Here is a 21696-nt window from a genome sequence, read left to right as displayed (position 1 = left end):
CACTGAGCCACCCTCTACACACATCTCTGTATGACGTTTGTAAAACGTCAGGGTGACGGCACTGAGTGGGACACATCGCCCCTTTCTGAGTCCACCTTGTTCTCCCACATCCTCTCCTCTACCCTGAGCTTAACCTGTGCAGCCTGCAGGATGCCAGCCAGCTCCCGGAGGCTTTCTTCCCTGCATTCTCCGCCCTGACGTCTACGCTCTGTTCTTGTGCCCTTTGCTTCTCCTCAGGAGGGAACAGAGCTCCCCCAGACCTGCCCTGTGAACTATTCAGCTTCAAACTCCTTTTCAGGAGGTATCGTCTCTATAAAGCCTTTGATAACATCTTCATCACAATGTGTCAGGGTCCTTTTACCCTTCAACCACTGCAGTATGGCAGCCATTAAATGGCATTCTTGTTGCCTGGTACTGAGAGGGGGACGAACAAACACCCGTTGAAGTGAACCTGGCCTCTTCTTGGTGCTCCCAGAAGCAGGAAGACTGTGAAAATCCTCTTCTAGGAATTCCCATGGCATCTGAACAAGCAGTGGTGAATGAGGCATTTAAAAAGAAATGATCCATTAGTACCATAGCAAAATGCACAAATATCAACTCTTGGGCGACTAATCCAGGCACGATTCTGAAGCTTGCCTGGACAAGAGAATTACCGTAGCACGAGAAAAGAGCAAGCTTACATCATCGGAAAGAGTGGCCTTATGTTGACATCTGAAAGAAAAGCTCAAATGTCCTCAGAGGTTGCCTGAGAGATATCGTCCAAACAGAGACTGGAGAAGTCTACCAAGGTTCAAACATCAGGAAGAAAGGACACCTTATCCTCTTGGGCAGTCTGACTGGATGGAGTGGATGGAGAATCAGTAAAACTGAGGTGAGGAAAGGATGTTGGTGTTAATTCTTTACAAAGGTATACACCCTTTCCCTCTAATAAAAATACAAGTTCAGCACACATTGGTACTAGGTTCAGTTCCAACTGGTGGATGATTGACAAAGCCCAGAGGACCTCCTTTTCTTCTTCTTCAGCGCGACCAAGGCCCCTCTGAATTCTGACCTTCTAAGTTTTGTGTAAGACAATCACATCTCAGGAGAGTCACTGCATCTCTCCGAGACAGCTTGGGCTGATGATGCTCTTTAAGGCCATGAACATCACTCCATCTTCAAAGGAGGAGTTGAGACTCACTGTGGCCACTGGGTTACAAACTCTGGCACAGCTTGTGGCATAAAAGACGGTGTTTTAGTAAAAGAAGACGAAGCTCCGCTGTCACTAGGATGCCCTGTAACTCTGTCCAACAAATGTGAACAACAAAAGCGGACAGCTGCAGCTCCTAAGTACACCTGGTAAGAAGGCGCACTCGCCCCTAGAAAAACAGCATATACTCAGAAAGTTTTAGGGCTTTTTTTTTTAAAGCTCTTCTTGGGAACCTGCTTAGAGAAGGATTAGGCTGCACCCGTGTCTCTAACCCTTCACTGGTGACTAAAGCATGGACACTTTCTTTGCAATCTCATCACAGTAGCTACCACACTTGGCCATCTTCCTGGGGCAGCTCATGAATTCTCATTTTCCCTAACTGTATCTTGAACCTAACTTATGTCTGATATCCTCTGTTTCTCATTGGATATACAAGTTTTTAATAATTAAAGAAGTGGAAGTTTAAAAAAAAAGTGACATTTTCAAGCTGAAATATATTCATTATTTATCTTTCCAAAGGAGAAATGTAGAGAAAGAGCATTTTGCCAAAGTAACATGGAGGATGCTCTCTGGATCCCCTTGGTGTATTATGTATTTGCTGAATGAGAAAGTGCCAATTACTCATCCAGTAAGAAACTCATTAAATGCCTACTTTGTGCCAAGTATTATGCTTGCCCTGGGGCCACAAACATGATCCTTGTTCTCAGAGCCGAGTAAAGAAAAGGGAAGGAGAAAGAAGAGACTGCAACGAGGCAAGCCCACACCTGCTGCTTTTCTTATCGGCTTCTTGTAACAAGTGATAAGAGAAACGAGAATAAGAGAAGCCAATGACACTGTCCCCATTGGCAACTGCGATCCCAGGCACAAAACCTGGCCCATGGACATGCAGTTCAGAGACCACAGGATTCCCATACAAACTGGCCTCCTTCATCACCCTCTTGAAAAGTTTTGTTAGAAAATAAGAAGGGACGCGGCAAGGGGTGGCCTGATTAAAAACGAACTATCAGCATTTCAGCTAAATTCCTTTCCAGTTAGTTTTTCTTAGCACATAAGCTAAGGTTTAAGGTTTTTTAAAAACTGTTTTCATAGCTGTACTCAAAGCAGGGTATACTGCCTTCCCCAGGATCTACGACACTGCAGACCTACCGGAACTTCCACCCAGCCCGTGCTCCCAACGCCCCTCCTAGAGGGGTTCATTTAGCTTTTCAGAACATGGCCTTGGGTTTCCCTTCATCAGACAAGCTGCCTAACTGCCCAGGAAGAAAACTCCCTTTTCCTTTCTTATATACCTCACCTTGTGCACCCCTGACAGGCACTTACAAAATCATTTCCTGGTATAATAGAAGTGCAGGAAGGTGCTCGCAAGTAGAAGGTAAAAACTACCACTGGACTGAAGAGTGTAAGTTTTGTTGGGAAACAGTGTTAACAGGGCGGGGGTGGGGGGGAGTTGGAAGTAGCTCTGTGACCCTGGCTTGTCAGTGTCCACCCTTGCTATAGACAGTCACTGACATCTTCTTAACTAGCCTCCTCCCTGCTGCTCAGGACTCTGCTTTGAGGCTCTTGACCAAGTTTAGCACCACAATATTATGGAGTCTACTATCTAGGGGCCTTATTCACACTCAGAGTAAACACTGGCTCAGGACACCACCCATTAATTCCAAGTGATAACCCATATAAATATATGGTACTGGTGAAGATGAAGACAAAAGACTCGTTTTTAGAATCATCTGGGGCCTCCTTACAAAGAATGCTGACAACGGGAAGTAAAAGGATTTGGCAGTTGGAGTCTCTATGGCTTGGCATTTCCGTTGTCTGTGGAAGTCCACTAGGGTATGTGCTTGAACTGGAGAAATGAGATTGAATAAAGAAAAGAAATCACAGTACATTCAGTCCTCCGAGCATGGTTCTTGTTGAACACACACTGGCACAGAATGTAAGCCACTGTGATTTCTCATTTCCTTATGTTCCTTTCTTCGCATATGAATATGTATAGTCATTACTATACATGAAGAAATGTGTTGAGTTCCCTAAGAGATATGGTGATGGGTCAGACAATTCTGGCCTCAGAAACAAGTTTATATATTAATGAAGAGGGTATGTTTTATTCAGAACATCTACAAGATGGAGAGACTGGAAGTTCTACCAAAGAAATGCAGATGAGACGATGTTCGAAGTTCAGGGCCAGGGGCGATGACAGTGCTAAGGAGCTGGGGAAGGCTTTGACCTGGCTTGTGGGGAGGAGACAGCACCCCTGGGTCTTCTTTTTGCACAGTCCCCTGCTCATTCAGGAGCCTGCCCTTGAGGTGTCCCAGGAACACACACAAGTGTCTTGGTCTGACAACTATGGGTGTCATAAGCCAGGCCATCTGAGAAGAATACTATAAAATTCCATGCCTAGTAAGTGTGCTGTCTGGGGGAGACCTTCTAAAAGCTGGGGCCGGATGGAAAACAGAACATCTGAGACCCGTAACCGGTCCCCAGGACATCTGATTAAAGGCAACAGCAAAACACTGCCTTTCAAAACGCCAAGGCCGGCCAGCAACTGCTTACCATGGACGTGGATACCATTTGACTGAAAAGGAGAGTCTGTTTCTGGCTGGTAGGACTTGAGGAGTGAGCCTGGTGGCTGCTGGGTGTGGGGAGGCTGTGCTCTCTGTAGCAGTGATGGAGGGGCTGGAACCCTTCCCGGGCTGATGTGGTGAGGAGACGGAGTCGGAGGTGCAAACCTGGGAAAACAAATACAAAAGGCAGCATGACCAACTCTTCAAAGCCTGCTAAGTCCCTGTTCTGGCCCTATGCAAGTATGACAATATGCTCTTTCCAAAACCCTTCATAACCTTTCTCTCTCCCTTCCAACCACCGAGTTCTTCTCTGAGACACAGAGGGACGGAAAGTTGCCAAGAAAGAAAACCTTAGTCACAGTTTGGGTTTGTCAAGCTTCTTAAACAGCATTCCAAATCCTCTGGGTTTTGTGAAATTCAAAGCATATCTCTTGCCAGGCCCTTTTCCTGCTAATTTTAAAATCCATTCGCATTTTAGGGGAAATTCGATTCGTATGTTTCTGAGTCATTTACACTTAGCTCATAAACATTTTGTTTTGTAAGGCATATCTGAGGTCCAAGAAGTGTTACGGGTCCTTATTATGACCCTCTCCTAACTGGAGTCTCCTAAACAATACATTCTCTCTTGCCAAGAGTAAAATGACTTAAACCTCAAAGGTCAAATGAGCCTTGAACACCAGAACCTGAGAGGTCAGCTTGGGTTCTGTGCTGGGCAAAGAACATTCCTGATGGTGTGGAGAGGATGCAACGTACAGCATTCTTTGCAAGAACGTGTTACAATCACAAAACTGGTGGCATCTTTGGTTCTGTTGACTCCAATGACTTGCACACAAGAGGCATGTGCTCTACCGCTGAGTTCTATCCCCAGCCCCAGAACACTGGTTTCTGAAAGGAGTTATACTGATATTGAGACAAGGAGAAATCACCAAGGAAATGGACAAGTGTATATTTATCTTCTCATTGTGAGGGAAGACTGGAAGGGGCCGAGTCACAAGACTCAGAATGACCTCTACTGTCCAATGGGGAGGGAAGGTAGAACTGTGAGAACAGCCTTGGGAATGTCCATAGAGAAACTAACAGGATGCTTAATTTGTTGGTTCAGCAGGGGACAGTGATACATATGATAGACAAAGAAGAGAGGCTCTTTCAATGCCATGAGAATAAGCAACAAAATAATTTGGGATAAAAATGAAGTATTTAGCCTCTCCAAAGTTCAGCAACCTGAAAACATTTAGTTGGTGCCTGTTTATACTGGGCAAAAAAAAAAAAAGCTTTATTTTGAACTAACAAGTGCAGATTGTCACATCTGCGACATCACTTATTTTATAGGGAACAAATGACTCCACAGGGCAGGGCAAGTTTACGAAGTAAGTCAAAAGTTTCTGAAGCAGCATATCTAATAAGGGGAGCTTCTACATTTGTGTTAAAGGAGTAGCTATGGGACAAAAGGCCACATTCACTTTGCATCTCACTTGTGACGTGTAGTGGATTATCTAAGAAGGCTTCAGAGGAACCGAGAGAAAGACTCAAAGCAAAAAGGTCAGAGCCTCTCCACAAACCAGATGTGAAAGGATGCCTGTGAGCTGGTCACTTAGGTTTCTACTCCACGGAAAGCGTGCAGCAGCTGCGTGTCCTGCGCTGGTCAATGGGCGCTTCTCCAAGCAATCCTCTTAATTGGGATTACCCTGAAAAGCTATGCTGAGTGGCCCTGAGAGAAAACACAGCAACCAAATCCTGGCACTGCCCTGAGAACATCCAGTAAAACCCATAAGCCAGGATTCCCCATATGGAGGCTATTTTCTGGGGAACATGTCCTTATTGTGTCTCCAAAGCAGCTCTGAGCTTCTAGGAGAGGAATGAGCAATTACGGAATCACAGACTTTGGGGAGAGATGGAGTTTACACTGGCACCCAGTCCCAGAAGCGCCCGATCTTAAGGTCTTCCGGGATGGAGGGGGAAGGGATCTGAACAGCAAGGTTACCCTATGTCATTATCATGTAATCACACTGATATTTCAACTTTGGAAGACAAAGTAATTAAGGCTCTTTGGCTCTCTTGTTTTACTTCGAGAATAAAATACACAATAAGCTAGAAGGTCTTCTGCTCTTTCTTTCTGGTACTTCTGCTTATCTCCTTTTAGTCTATGACGAAATGAGCACGGCAATGAGGGGACAGCCAAGTTGGGACCATCTGGGAACCCTTGAACAATCTGAGGACCCTGAACAACACGACGCATCGGACTCACATGAGTTGTACTAGTAAAGAGTAGAAATGCTGCACAAAGAATACAAACAGAGTCCAGTGTTCTTCGGGGTAAAAATCCAATGCTTTTATCATCTGCGGTGCTGTGGTCAAAGGTTCAATTATGATCACTACGTAGGAAATGAAGACTACACAAATACAACAGTATAATTTACTAAAATATTTTGTCATCTATCACAGATTAAATTACTTTAGGTATAGATTCTATATGTTTATGTATTTACATAATCATGTGCCATTACAAATTATTGTTGCCTATTCATACAAGTTCCTGTCCATATTTTCTTGGTTATAACACATTATTCAATACAGCGGTAAGAATAAATAAAGAGGAAAGTGTGTTAGGCACATACGAAGTTTTGGCCTTATTTCACAACCTGGGAGAGTAAACTATGATGCCTTCCACTTAACCTACACCTGTTCTTTGTTGATTCAGGTACTCTGTGTGTTCCTCATATACATGAGATTACATAACACAGAGGTAATAGAACGTGAAGATAAAGATTTAACCTCACATAAAATATTAATAAAATTTAAATACAAATTCTTCTAAGTGAAATAAGTCTTCATAAAGTAGTCTTTGACTTAAAAGGAGTCACTACAAAAGTTCTAACTTTTGCATGTGCAGAGAAATTACTTATGATAAGAGATCATGCTTGTCAGATAACTTCCAGAAATAAGGAAACAAGAATCAATAGCTTAAAACTGCAGCACAAGAAATCTCTTTATACACAGGAATGAGTTTAAAGCACAGATTCAATGTATACAAATTTACCAGAATCAATTAAAAACATTTTATTTTCATACATGAATTTTTAGAATCAGTTTTAGTTCTGCCCAAAACACCACACAGTATTTTAACTGAAAGTCATGGCCTCTCTGTCACTTTTCACGTACTCAGGTGCTTGCTAACCAGCTCTAGGTGCAGCAGAACAGCTAATTAAGAGCAGAGATTATGGCAGGAGTGTGGAAAGTGAAGATAGAATCCTACAGTCAGAGGTGAGGGCCCCAGACACATCTGAAAACAACAGACACCAGGAAAGACAGATGCTACAAACTCCACTCAAGAACCCATGGAAGCCAAGAAATCAGGTAGTTTTAGACCACCTCATACAAGTGAAACCAACAGAAGATGAGAAAGGACGCTGGAGCTTGTGGTTTGCCCCACCGCCCTTTCTGCTGCCTCTGTAGAGAAGTAGGGTGGGAGGGGGCTATCCTGCCTTCTAAGTGTCTGTAGCTATTTGCCAACCTGAGCCTCAACTGTATCAAAATGATATATTCTGAGTATTTTGATTAGAAAAGGCTACAGGAGATATTTGATGACGATAATTGAGAAGAAGAAGAAAAAAGAGGAAGAATAAGGATAAGAATAAGAATTATTTATGTGGTGATAATGATGTAGAAAATGTTTCTTGAATCAAAAATTCAATGCCAACAACAGGTGATAGTTATTTGTATTTTTTCTTCTTCGGAGTATTTCATCCCTTAAATCAGCTCTCAGCAGTATCACTCTATCTATTCTGAGTTACACTGTATCCAGGAGGTGTAAGAAAGATCTTCCCCATGCCAGCTGAGGATCTGCAATGGTCATTTCAGAGATCTCCTTCTACTCAGGCCGCTAATGTCTACTTAGGCCTTTCACAGGACCTCAAAAAAAAAGAGATGAGTGATGTATAAATAGGCACATACAGACTGTGTGTGTGTGGGGGGGGGGGGTCCCTGCTTACCAGAAACAGAACACACAAAAGCAAACCAGACTGAGTCAACCATTTCCACTCACTTAGTGGAGAGTTGGTATGACCTTATAATGAGCAATGGTTTGCCAAGAAAAGGAGGCAAGGAGGAGGGGTTGAAGCCTCATACAGTCCTCTTGCGAAAGGGGGACTTACAGGGTTCCTGTCACTGTGCATTTATGCACGCCTCAGAAAAGAGCTGATCGCTTATAGTGGGGGCCCCCTCCTCTCAGTGTCCCCCTCTCCTGCTGTCCCTGTCTCTCACTAACATCAGACGCCCTACGTGACGTAGGCAGGCCAGCATGAAGATGGAGCACTAACCCTAGTCTATCACAAGATGGTAGGTCCCAGATGTGATGAGCACAGTTAAAGGCTCACAGGCAGAGACCTGGGATGGGAGGCACAAACAGGTGGATGCAGAAAGACAGACGGGTCAGAAGTCAGAGAACGCAGGCTTGGACTCGGGCACTCTCCCTCACTAGACAAGCCAATCTGAATAAATCCTCCAACTCTCCCAGCTTCCATAGCAAGTGTAAAACAAGGACAACCTCATTTCCCTCAGAACTGCAAAACAGGAGATAATTCTGATTTTTGTTTTCATTCAGAAGATAGAAACTAGGAACTGGCCGAGTGTACAGCTGCTGTAAGCACAGAGAGCAGAGCTACCGAAGAAACATTTCATCAATTTCTGGGAATTGATGAAAGTAAGTAAGCAAGCATACCTAACACAAAGTAAAAAAAAAACAAAACAGTACTGTGTTAGCAAGTGAGAGAAAACCCAGTGCAGATATCGACCGGCGGAACACTGTGCAGAACTTTACATTTGGAAACCAGGGCCATCAATGGACTTGAGACTAGGAATGTCTGACAACTTTCAGGCGGTCAGTGCATGCTCTATCCACGTAGGGCAGTGGTTCTCAACTTGTGGTTGTAATCGATTTGGGGTTGTCTAAGACCGTTGGAAAATACGGATATTTACAGCCTGACTCAACTATAGAATCAGTTATGATGTAGGAATGAAATAATTTTATGGTTGGGCCCCATCACCACAACATGAAGAGCTATATTAAAGGGTCCCAGCATTAGGAAGGTTGAGGACCACTGTTATAGGGCATCCTTGACATGTGGTTTGGTTGACCCAGTACCTAAGAACTAACTGTCCAATATTATGGTCCCGGTGATATGTTAGAAGACTTATGGAAGGCTCAGAATAGGGAAAAAACAAAACAAAAACAAAACAAAACAACAACAAAAAAAAACAGAGGAAACTTTTCTGTCTTGATAATTCCAATAGGGAAACTAACATTGACTCATCCGCATCCGGTTCATCTTCCAGTTAGAGGAGCACTGAGGCTTGGGAGTCTGCAAGGGGCTAATCTTGGTAATGACTTAATATCTCAGAACCATCATGGAACATTTCAGGTGGACGGGATCTGGAGCGCTGCTTTTGGATGAGAATAAAGGAGGTCAAGAATGGTGAAGGCATTTCTGTGCCATGGCAAACTTACTTCTCCACACACCCCTTTCTTTCTTATAGTAAGGCATGACACATTTCTCTCCAAGCCAATGGTAGGTTCAGAAAAAGTAGGAAGTGACTCATGAGTGCATATGAAAAACTAATCTTTATCACTATTCAGTGGAAAGTATATCACTAATCCACTGCCTTAAAAAGAGAATCTGACAATGAAAGCGCTGTTCCTTGGTTTCAGTGAACTTGCTCAATCTGAATGAGTTCCTCACGCATAAGCTGTTGAGGCACTCTAGACAACCCTTTTGGTTAAGACTGCTTTCCTTCTCTATAAGCTTAGAACTTTCTAACATCAGCTTTAAGATGTTTTTGAAAACACAATTTACTGATGATTGCGTTGCAAGTTGCATGCATGGCCCACGTCCCTTACTTTCCTTCGCCTGTTCTGTGAACACAATGGCTCCTGTCAGTGATGCGGGGCTGTGTCATAGCACCGCTCTGGGGTTTTGCACTGTGGAAAGAAGAGACTTGTGAGCTTTCATAACCAGCTGCATTACGTGTCGGTTGGTACGTGTTCTGGACATTGTTCCCTGAACCTCTTTGTCTTATGCTTGGGCTGTCGACCTACCAAAGAAGGGAGAAAGCATGTGAATAGCCAGTTTCATTGTACCCCCCAAAAAATATTGATTTGCAGCCCGGGGGCAGAACTAATGGCTACAAACTGGCCTATGATGGATCTGCACAGGGACTTAAAAAAAAATTCTTCAAGGAATGGTAGGGTATCATCTGTGGGGTTTTAAAATTCATCTGTGAAAACTAAGCAATGAAAAATGGCTTGCCGTTGGTCCACTGCAGGGGGGTCGTGGGGGGTAGAAAGAAATCCTTTTCAAAACCTAAAAAGAAAAGCACAGTTTTAAGGATTTCACATCTGATTTAACATCTAAAAAAAACCAGCCTGATGATAATACTGCACTTTGTATAGCCAGACTGCTCTCCATTTTAGTAGACTTTAGTGGTCTTTATAACGATTTATGAATCACTTCATGAATTCCTGGCTGATTCATCTGGGTGACTATAGTATCTACTTATACTTCCCTTCTGTCTCACAAAAGAGACACTTGGACTCGGTTCAATCCAGATCTGTCCCCAAATGAATCACAGCACGTTACTGGGGGAACTGCAGATTGAATTCGGCTTCTGGGACAATTGGGGGCAGCTTTCAGTAATGAAGAACCGGCTGCTGGGAGGTGTGGTAATTGCAAAACCGTCCATCTGGGCAGGACCAATGCTGGCCAAGAGCTGTGTGTCCATCCAAGGAGTTGGTCTTCAGTGAAAGAGCCAAAGCAGTACCCTGGAAAAGAGTTGCGCTTCTGTCTCCTTATAAACAGCTGGGTCAATAATTAGGGCAAACAGTTCATCAAAACAGAGGAGCTCAAGACTTAAAAATGATCCCCAAGTCTCTAGGGGACATGATTTGAGGACTGTGGGTGAAATGACCATAAGGCTTTGAAATGTGATTCAATCATATGTTCTAATGAGTGAGCATTTATGGAAATGGAATAGACAAAGTGAGCTACAGGAGAGTTATTTCATTTGGGTACAGGGAACAAGCTGTAAAGTCAAGAAAATAATCAATGCCAAAGGCTAAGAGTTATACAGAAAAATGTATTTTTTTTTCTGGGAAACCTTGAAGTAGTGCCAAGGGTGTTGCTGTTTTCTTTGGTGGAAAAGAGAATGGAGAAGTAGAAAAGATCTATGGTACACAAGAGCAGTGAGTTCTGCAGAAACAAGAGCTGAGATTTCTGAAATAGCTGAACTCCAGGATTGGCTGTGACTCGGTCATTTTCCTGTTTCAGAATCTGATGTGAATGCGAGAAAAAGAAAGCTCTGATTCTGCCAAGTTTTCCTTCAAAAGAGTACTAACCAAGGGGAAATTTTGTCTGGGGTAGTCTTGGACATTTGATTTAAAAAAAATGTTCTGATAAGAGCATTTCTGCAGTTACATCACTCTCTTTAGGTTGTTGTGAGTGGGCTCAACCAACTCATGTCCTCCAACAAAATAAGTGTCTCTCTCTTGTCCAGCATTGCAGCCATGGTCAATGTGCTTTCTGACAGATGCACTGTGAGAGAGCAACACCCAATGAGACTGTGATGAGAATGGGGGGAAAAAGAGTTATTTTTTCCTAAACATGAGAAAGGGAGGCAAGTGTATCCTACATAGTCTATCTTAAACCTTTCCTGGTGGTGTCTAAACGTAAACAGTTTCTTTAAAGTCTATGTATCTTTGAGGATCAAATTTAAATGTGACCTCTGCCATATATGGCCAGATACATTTGCAAGCCAGTGCCAAATGAGACTACAACAGCCAGTATTTTCTGTGAATTTTAAGAAACAGGGCTGGAGAGATAGCTCGGCCATTAAAGGTTTGGCTCACAACCATAAATAGAAGAAACTATCTGAGAGGCATTTGTTTAGTAACTGACATGTGCTGTTTGGATGTGGGTTGTTTCCGTCTTTGAAATATCATGTAACTGTGAAGGAATATTCACTACCTTCTCTTAAAAGACTCGGGAACTGACTAGAGAAGTAAATTGGAGGAATCGGTGTTTTCAAATGCCACACCCAATCAGAAAAGGAATCATGGTTCTTCTGGGTAGAAATTGAGCAACACTGGTCATTTACTGTCCATTTCCATGTGGAGCACCCTCACCCAGCAAGGACCACAACGAAGTACAAGCACTCAGCAAATGGTGGTCATTGTCACAAAAGAACTATGTGGTGGAATATTTCATTGCTTCCAGAGACTCACCTCCCTACCTGGTGTCAATTCTGGACCCAGGTAGACGAGCCACTTGCTCAACTGAGAAACATTTCTTTGGGTATCACATTTGGTTTTGTTTCTGGAGGAAACATCTATTCCAGAAGAGAATGTGTATCTAAGACAATGTTCCTAACCATTTGCTCTGAGGTTGACTAAAATGTGGGTTTTTCCTCCTTTCCTGCAACTACACAAGAAAGCAATGGGAGATATTTCTCAGGAAAACAAAACCAAAAACACCAAAAAACCCCAAAACCTCATCCATAAAAAAGATTGCTTCTTAATGTCTGTTCACCTTGATAGTCTCTTCCCTGACTAGCAGACAAACAACCTCTTGACTGCAAAAAAGATGGGAGTCTCTGAGCAGTCAGTGCCCTTACTCAGAAAGAAAAATGACCTTGTGAATCTGGATCATACTGCTAAAACCCGAGGTGGGACACTCTCTTCAGAATGGCCTGTTTCACGTCAGAGAGGAGGAACTTAGATTGCTGTGTGATCATGTAACTCAGGCTGGAAGACTGCTGGGCTCCGACCCTAAAGATTCGGGCTCTGAATAATTTGTTGGAGAAGAGATCACACTGACAGGTTTGAATAATACCACAGCCTAGCAACAGTACCATACTTCTGATGTGTTAAAGTAGGGGTGGCAGAAAAGGAATTCTATTTTACTTCAAGCCATCTTTTTTGCAGTCATGACTCACTTTCCTGACAGAAAATCCAAGGGGACTAAGCAAACATCATTTTGGGCTTAACAGGAGGTGGATTTGTTTGAAATGTGGAAACAAAATAAAGATGGCTGACTTGGCTTTTAGAGTTCAAGTGACTTCTTTAGCACTTAAAAAAAAAAAACAACCCAGTAACTTTTATGGACATTTTAATAGTTGATTTGATGTAGGGTTAAGCTAAAATGATAAAACAGTTGTGGTTTAAAATTAAAAAAAAAAAAACATGGAAAATAACGTGATATGAACAAGTGCCAGAATGAAGCTGTTTGCTTGGTGAGTCCACACGGGAGTCTCACAGCAAGGCCCCTAGTGGGGGGAACAAATTGACTCAGAGGAGAAGGTGGTAGGACAGTCAGTAGCCATGTGCTCAGGTTATTGTTAACTTGTCCAGAAACAGTAAAGGCATTCTCACGGGGGGGGGAGGGGTTCCTTTCTGTACTCACAGTCCCTGCTCTCAGAGAGACCTAGTATAATGGAGTGGATATAAATCCATAATAAAATCAGGTAATGTGCTGCTGAAAGCAAACAGCACAGTCAAGCAATGTAGTGAAGCCGGATGGGGAAAGGTTTCTCTCGGCAACATGCAGGCTCATACTGTGATTCCAGCACACAGGGGACAGAGGCAAAAGGTTCACTGTGAGTCTGAGGTCTGACCAAGTTCTAGACCAGTCAGGGCTATAGGAGACTCCATCTCAGGCAAACAAACAAAGCCTCGCACATAAGCTAACAAAGGCTCTCCAAAGAAATGCCTCCTTAAACTGGCACTGTTTGAGCAGACACTGCAAAGAAAGGCTTGCATCAGCATGAATATTTAGTGTCTCGGGATCAGCAGATTCAACAGCCTGGAGATGCCAGTCCTTCCTAGGAACAGCGTGAAGGCCACCAAGGCTTTAGCCTATTAAACATGGGGGAACAATGAAAGGTGAACTTGGCCAGAGTCACATCACAAAGGACCATCACATCTTGGTATGATGGAGGAGGATGTTGGGAGGAACAGATGATTTATTTACATTTTAAAAGGCAGGTCTTGGGCACAGAGAAAATGTGGATGAGATGGGGTGGTGGAGGACTGCTTGGATAGGGAAAATCAGTCACAGAACAATGAAGAAGCTGCTACAGTTGAGATGGCTGCTCAGGTGGGGCCCAAAATGACACGGAAGAACAGTGCTGATTAAGCTTGAAATCCACTGACAGATCCAGGAATTAATTAGATGTGAAAGGGCAAGAGAAAAGATCTGAGCGGAGTCCTAGGCTTTTCAGGTCTTTAATGGTAAGCTACAGATAGAGACAGAGTTAACTCTTGATTACATTATCAAGAGATATACTAAAGCCGAAGAGTCTGATGGACATTTAAATTAGAGGTAGGTCAGGGAAGATTACAAAGCCAGTCTAGCAATGGTCTTTGCTTAATCCATCTATTCAACTTTTTATGACATTCAGTAATTCTCAAAGTCTCTCTGTGTGTATATACATGCACACATATTTGCATATTGGAAGGGGAGGAAGACTGCAAACTCTTCCTCTCTTAATCTCAAATGTCCAAGGATGTCATTTTTCTAGAAAGCAACAGACATCCTCAGGAGATGCTAAGTGAGAACATCTTGACTTCTAATATAACTCTCTGACACTGCCATCTTCATCATCCTGTGGTAGAGTCTGCTGCTGTGGTGCTCACTTCATGTCACACGATCATGAGAATCAAGATTGATAGACTTTAGTTATTGTCTGCGTTTATTTGTTGCCCTCTGGGTTAGGAATGGCTCTGTGCACATGACAAAGTCTCTGCCATACAAGTCAGGGGTCACTCAGTGATGCTCCCCGAGTAAACTGTGGCTATGTGACGATGCGGGCAGTCCCTCGGAGAACTCTTAGCACAAGTCAACCCTCCTCTAATATAACAGACAAGCAAGGCCAATGAGTGCCTTCGGTTTCCGGACCTTTGTTACACTCTCTCTAATATAGAGATAATTTTCAATCTTTTTTGACACTCAGGGACTCTTCAATGACCTGAAAAGCTCTATCTATGTAGTGTACACACTCAGAATGGCACAGAACAAAATAATCCTTTCAAGTTGTATTAGAAAGTAAAATACCATCAGCCCCACAGTGTTAAGTCTAAGAGTTGCAAAAGACAGCCTCTGTCTGAGGCCCAAATGGAACACTTTCCTGTCATTTCTTCTGGAAAACATTCTGAATTCTCTGTGGGTGAACATCAGGCACATTCAGAATGAACGCCATAGTCACCGCGGTTTCCCACTGGCCAAACAATAAATTCTTGTTCTCAAGAGACGCTCAAACTCCTTAATGTGGCTAATGCAGGGTTACTCTTGGCTACACTCATGCTGTTCCCTATTTACATTTGCACATACCCTTATTGCCTATAGACCCCTGGTTTTCAGGGGAGACACTGTTTTCTCCCCTACTTTGAGAGAAGATGTTCTTGCTCTGCACCTCTAAAGCCACTGATCGCCCTTGCTTTACTCTCCTAAGTCACTGTGGCCTATTGGCTTGGCTGTCCTCCATTAGACTGGGTGCTCAGGGAAGGCAGTGCTCCAGTTCATCATGTCTCCTGCGGTGTTTTCAATGTCCACCATCTCTCATGCTTCATAAACTGCCCAGTGAAGGACGCAACAAACCAAAGTGCCACAAGGACTAGAATAGACCCCGATACACTTTACTCTCTTGTTACATTTTTATGATTACTGAAAATACACCGGGAGATTAAGAAGAGAGGGGGAAGATTGTGTCTAGGGCTATGCAGAAGCTGTGTAAATGAAGACACCGAGTTACCCATTTGCTCAGGAAAGCAACAGGCCTAGTCGTGACGTATCCTGATGCTGCATATGCAAATAGGAGATACTGGTACCATCTGGTGTTGATGGCCGTTAAGAAAGCACCGTGCCTCTTAGTGTGTGTGGCTAAGTGCAGTAGACTAGCACCTAGGTGCTGCATCAAAGCGTGTAGAAAGTATAAGATGGCAGAAGCATTGAAAAAAATCAATACCACTGTCCTGAGCGGGGGGGGGGGCAGAAAAATCAAAGAGAATACTGTGGGAACCTTCCATTGCGCCGGTGTGTAGGCAATGACTGCCTGTTTCCTCCACATCCCCCTCAATGCACTTCATCCCTTGTAGAAGCTGCCTCCGCACCTGCCAATGTATACCTCAGAGCAAAGTGCTCTGAAGCTTATGAGGAAAGCAGGCTTTTGCCCTCGCAAATGATAACTCCGCTCTGGCTGGTACATCGATGAAACAGATCCTAAGAACCAAGGAGTTCCACAAGGGAACGTGCCTCTGACCCATGAGAGGAAGAGGTTTTCTGGGTTGAGAACTGAGCTGAGCATGGCAATACTTGGAAATAATACTTGGAAAGGCTGAGCTAAGGCATAGCAACAGGCAAAATGAGCGAGGAGTAGGGAATGGGCTGATTTGCTCAGAATGGAGAGCTTTACCAATTGTAAAAACAGTAAGGAAAAAAATGCTGACTCTGGCCTTTAGCATCTAGAAAAGATGGTAGCAAGTTTCCAGTGATGAGACAGAACGTGGCCCCCAGAAGCATTAGCTCTGGATGGTGAGAAACACACAAGCTCTTGCTTCCTAGCACTCAGTAGGGACTCGAGAAACTGACAGTCTGTATCTGGTAAAGGTGATTTGACTATTTTTTCCCAAAACAACGTTGCCTAACCTTTTTGGGGTCTAATTCCTGTGCCAGACTATAAACTCTGTAGAGAGAGCCAGTCCTTTCTATGCCTTGGAAGTGGGGTTCAGAAGAGCCTTACATTGTGGCGCACACAGCTCCCATCCCTGTCACTACAGTGTGTACCATGCTTGTGGCCTTCAGAAAGGAGAGAGGCAGCTGACATTCTCTGCTGACACAGTAAAACACGGCTTCCCATAAGAAGTTCAAATCAACATCAGAGGATGGGTTGTGTCACTGCTCAAATCCCTGAAATTATGTGTCATTCAGTCAGTATTTAAAAATAAAAATAGACTCTTGTCAACTTGAGAAAACTTACATTTATTTTATGATGGTCAAGATCAAAGAACTTGGTGTTAGATGGGCAGCTGTGGTGAGCCTTTTCTGACTTCTGACAGTGACTCAGCCCATTTTATTAATGAGCTAAAGCTAAGTAAATGATGAATCAATGCCTGCAGAACAGGAAAAGATGCCAGTGTCCCACTAAAATGGCAAAGTGTGATCAACCTGTTTCCGTTAAGAGAACTGCTGGAGTTTTTACTGGGGGATTTCCCAGGCAAACAGGGCAAAGATGCATAAACCCAGAGCGGAAGGTAAACCCATTTCCTCTCCATGTTTTCATCCTCGTCCCTAGTGCAAACATAGTGAATAATTCAGGGTTTCTTCATGTCATCCTCTTCTCTAGCCTGACTGGAAGAGATAACCCAAATCTCATATTTGCGTAGTCAGATGCAGGGTCAGGGTACACACCCTGTCTCCAGGGCAAGCAGTAACATAAACACACAAAAAAATGCAAATGTCTAATTCATTCATTCATTCATTCATTCATTCATTCATTCATTCATTCATTCACATAAGCTATTACATGATCATCATGCCCCCTTTCCTCCTTTCTCCCTCCATGGCTGCTTACATTATTGATTACAATGACCACTGAGCATTCTCTAGAGTCCAACCCTAATCCCTCAGTCACAGCAGCTGTTTGTCTACAAAGCCACTTGCGAGTTTGCTATGGTGAATCCCATTTTCAGTCCACTTGAAAACTGTACAAATGCTAAAAGGGACAGGCTCCCCTCAGTTTTCGGGAATGCATCAGGTAACTGGAAGGACAGACTTCCTGTCTCTGGCGACCATGAATGTAATGGTTGGTAACCGCTGACGTGGTTTTGCTGACAGCCTCCTTCAAAGGGAGGCTAACTTTTACCATGCACACCGGACTGTTAAAATAATTCTTACCTTCTGATTCACATTTCTAATTATCGCATACATCCTGTGGCTCTTTTACTTCCTCATAAAAGTCAAGCTCTAAAGTCCAGCTCTCTGTCTCTCTCTGCCTGCTCCCCTGCCCCATCTCTGGCTGTCCTGGACTTGTTCTGTAGACCAGGCTGGTAACTCTCTGTTTTGAATTTCTCAAATTTTGTTAAAGGCACGGTTTTCTGGAGACAACCTGGTCACTGGTCTGGCTCCTTTTCTCTATTCTTCAGCAATTCTGATTCCTAATAAAGCTCTTGAGTGAACTGTCCTTACTTCTCTGTCTTACTTCCAAGGCACCACAGCATTCATAAGGAACCCGGAAATGGCTCTCACCCAAACTGCAAATGCCTCCGTTATGCAGAGTTCTTCCTCTATGATGTCAATCTCATTGCATGTTTCTGGTAACAATGGTTATTTGCTTCCAGAAAGGTAAGGGCGACTCCTCAGTTTAAAAGCGCATGGCTCAACAGAAGCCAGCCCACCATCACCCATCCAGCATGCTGCTATCCTGAGTGACCAAGGCCTGTGCACTTGCCGTGTGCCCTCTCCTCCTCCCCGTCTTGTAGGTGCCTTTACTGTCTGGGGTGCTGCTCCCTCTTTGCCAGTGTGGAGAAAACCTCTTCTCTCGATGCCTGTACCACCAAGTCTTTCGCTTGCTGAGCAACTGTTTGGGTTTGTGGTTCACAGAAACAGATGTATTTGGGGAGCAGAGGTATGAGAACCCAACCCCAGCCCCTAACCTCTAAAGCCATAGGAGAATTCAGAAGTAAAAACATCACGGACCATACAGTTATGTAGGGATTTTTTTTTCTCTCTCCACAAAAATTCCTTATGAGGGTGATACCAACAAAAAGTATGGAGTGACCAGTCACTTTCTCATCAGTCAAATAACATTATCTGTCACTTTTTAATTTTCCTCCAAGGTGCTGCAGTTGGGACTCGAACACTTGCCCATTGGCCTGTGTGTCAAGGCATTGCCCTGGTACCACCCTATACTATAGGGCCCCTTAGGGGGAAAAATGGAGCTCTGAGGAAGTGGGGTCCAATGGAATGAGGTTAGGTTGTTGGCAACATGGCTTTGAAGGGACAAATGAAAACACCGTCCCTTCCTCTTTCTTTGCTCCCTTGCCACCACGAGGTGAAGAGGGCCCCTCTGCCATCTACTCCCATCCTGATGAACCCAAGGCAGGGCCCAGTAACCATGGGCTGACAGCTTGGAAACCATGAGCCAAGTCAAACTTGTATGTGTACTTTTTTTTTTTTTAATTTCCAGTCATTCTGTCAATAATGGAAGGTTGCCTAGCAACACAAGCTTGTGCTGGTATCTGTGTGACTATGGTAGCAACCATATCCAGAAAGCTCCTCATCTAGTTGGAAACTGAGTCCCAAAATGAGGAGAAGAAAAATGGCAAATATGGGCGGTTGGGATACATTTTCCAGCTCCTGACACCAGAGCTGTCAACTGCCAGGATCATTTCATTTGCTACATATTTAAAAAAGAGATGTAACAGATAATGAGATATTTGGTCCCCATGCTTTGTGTATGTTACTTTTAAAATGTCACCCCTGGGTAACTCAACCCACCAACAGATTATTAATAAAATCCAGCAACTGTCAGACCTCTTTTCTGTAGAGGGAGGTTTGGCGGCAACACCTATTATGAGGGAGAGACAGATGGCCTTACCTCTCAGTGCCTGCATCCACAGCTGTGAGGGGAGGTAACTGGGAGGAGGGGTTGTGCGGGCTCCCCTGTACATTATGTCCCGGAGAAGGGTGACTGACAGGATGTGGGGGTGGCACGGCCCCAGCAGCTGCTCCACTTCGGGTTGAATGATTGCTGGCGAAAATGGGAGCTGAAATCAAGAGAGAAGCAGCATGAGACGGTGCCCTCAAGGAGACCCAAACTTTAAACACCAAGGCTGACAGCAAGCATATTTCAGGGGCTTGTTTGTTTTTCTCTGAGTGCCTTTTAGGAAACAGTTCTCCCCTTCCTGGATACACACAGCTTTTGTTTCTCTGGTGGAACAGTTCCCTGGCTCTTGAGCCTTCACCACCACCTCAAGAGCTCCGCTTGAGCTGGCTCCCAGCTCACCTTTGCCCTAGAAGTGCAATCTTGTGCTGTTTGCTCCTATGCAAAGGGTCTTGTGTCTGTGCTTTTCAGTCAGAGAAGACAGTTGTATAATAGCATGTCCAGTCAGCCGACTGCAAGGGGCACAACACAGGCCTGCTACCTCATCTCACTGTGCAGGGAGACCCTGTGTGTCAGGCCTCTGCTCTCTCTGTCATTCCCACATTTCAGCATAAACATAACAGAACCCACCAGACTTCAGTCCCAACATAGGTCCCTATAGCCTCTTGACTAAGAACCTAACAGACTCTAGGCTTTTCCGTGATGGTGTGATGAACACCCTCACTTTCATTCCAAAGAAGTCCTTATTCAAGGCAGTAAGACAGGCAAAAGTGGTCCTCACACACAGCTCTGGGTCTGTCCCCATCACTGCCAATCACATATCGATGATGAGTCAGAGCCTCATTCCTGCAGCAGCCTCACCTTCGAGAACTGCATTTGACCTCAAGCTTGACTATGCGCCCAATTACAGCAGCTCACTGGTACGATGTCACCTGATGACCAGGCTTGTCACTTTCCAAGTCTATCTGAGAGGAAGGACCTTGGTATAGGGGACCTACTTGGCAGACACCTCAGTGGGCATTAATCAGCTCCCATCACTACCCACTCTCCTCCACATCCTTCTTTGCACACATCTCTGATCTGTGCCCATTTTTGCTTCTTTCGAACTTTACTAATATTGAAGAACAAATGGATTTTTTAATTAAGGAAATCAAGTTCAGGATTAAGAAAAGTTGTATTATAAAAAAGATTTGAGGGTTTAAAAGTTCAGGAAGTTATATTTTTAGACCAATATCACTTTCATCCAACCTCACCAGGGTAGAACTAAGACCCCAGATGACCCAGCCCCCAAAAGACTAATCCAATGGTATAAGAGTTCAAGGACTTTCAGGAGCATTTGAAGAGGCAGAAGTACCATCTCCCCGCTCAAAAAGCTACTGACATGGGTGTGATCTGATTTGAAGGGTTTATTTCTGGTAAATCAACATTCTGTCAGATTCACTCCTATCCTCAGGAACCTTCACCCTTCCACAGTCCTCTAAGCCCTGAGTGGTGGTGAGGCCAGGGAGTGCTTACCAGTTCAAAAAGTCAACCCCGAGCTTCTCCCGTGAGTGTCAGCCTTCATGAAAGTTGCACATCTGCAAACTTGCTGGAGTCACCTTATGAATCACTGCTCTCATTTGTGCCCTGCTGGCTTGGGGAGCCACAGTTCTGCTTGTATTCCAAATAATAATAATGTGACCCAAGGGAGAAGGCTGCTTGAATTGACTGTAGCAACAGTTTCACTATTGGTGTTTGTCAGCATGGAGCTTGGGTGTTCTATAGTGTTCTAAGGGCTAATGGAATAACAGGTCACGGAGACAGCATGAAAGCACAGCTACCTTAAAGAAGAATAGGAACAACAGCTCTCATTCGTTTTGTAATTGTTGCTGAATGCACCCATCACTTACTTACCCCTGGAGGTATTTTATTTTTGTTTCTATGTGTTTATGTTTATCACAAGGAAAGCTCTGTTCTTGCTGTTTAAAACCCAATGGCAACATGGAAACCTGGTTGTACATCCTAAGCTTTACTGTGGCTCAGCAGAAGATACGGTATTTGCCATAGGTCTTTGCTACACTTGGATTTCACATTAGCTACAATTAAATAAGCTAGACAGCTGGGCATCATTTATGGCCTGTCACTGAAAGGGAGAAGTTGCTGAGGGACTCTCCTTTCTCCCAGTCAAGTCACAATCAACCACTTATCATTCAGTCATTCATCCATCATCTATCCATCCATCCAACATTATTTTAAATGCTGAGTCTGACATATATATATATATATATATATATATATATATATATATATATATATATATAT

At 43.8% G+C, this 21696-nt stretch overlaps 1 protein-coding gene across 4 annotated transcripts in view; it reads right to left on the bottom strand.

Moving 5' to 3' along the window:
• The window catches only part of Glis3 (GLIS family zinc finger 3), a 424529-nt gene that overhangs the window by 20822 nt on the left and 382011 nt on the right, over positions 1-21696 (bottom strand). For all 4 annotated transcript variants that reach the window (XM_055614087.1, XM_055614089.1, XM_055614090.1 and 1 more), the window contains 2 exons: positions 19390-19558; positions 3740-3915 (listed from right to left, as the gene is read on the bottom strand). In XM_055614087.1, coding sequence (XP_055470062.1) covers positions 3740-3915; positions 19390-19558 — 345 coding nt within the window. The remainder of the gene's footprint in view (positions 1-3739; positions 3916-19389; positions 19559-21696) is intronic.

The sequence above is a fragment of the Psammomys obesus genome, unplaced genomic scaffold, assembly GCF_907164565.1.
Source record: "Psammomys obesus unplaced genomic scaffold, mPsaObe1.curated_primary_1811, whole genome shotgun sequence".
NCBI classification, from domain to species: domain Eukaryota; kingdom Metazoa; phylum Chordata; class Mammalia; order Rodentia; family Muridae; genus Psammomys; species Psammomys obesus.
This window is presented reverse-complemented; position numbering and strand designations above follow the sequence as displayed.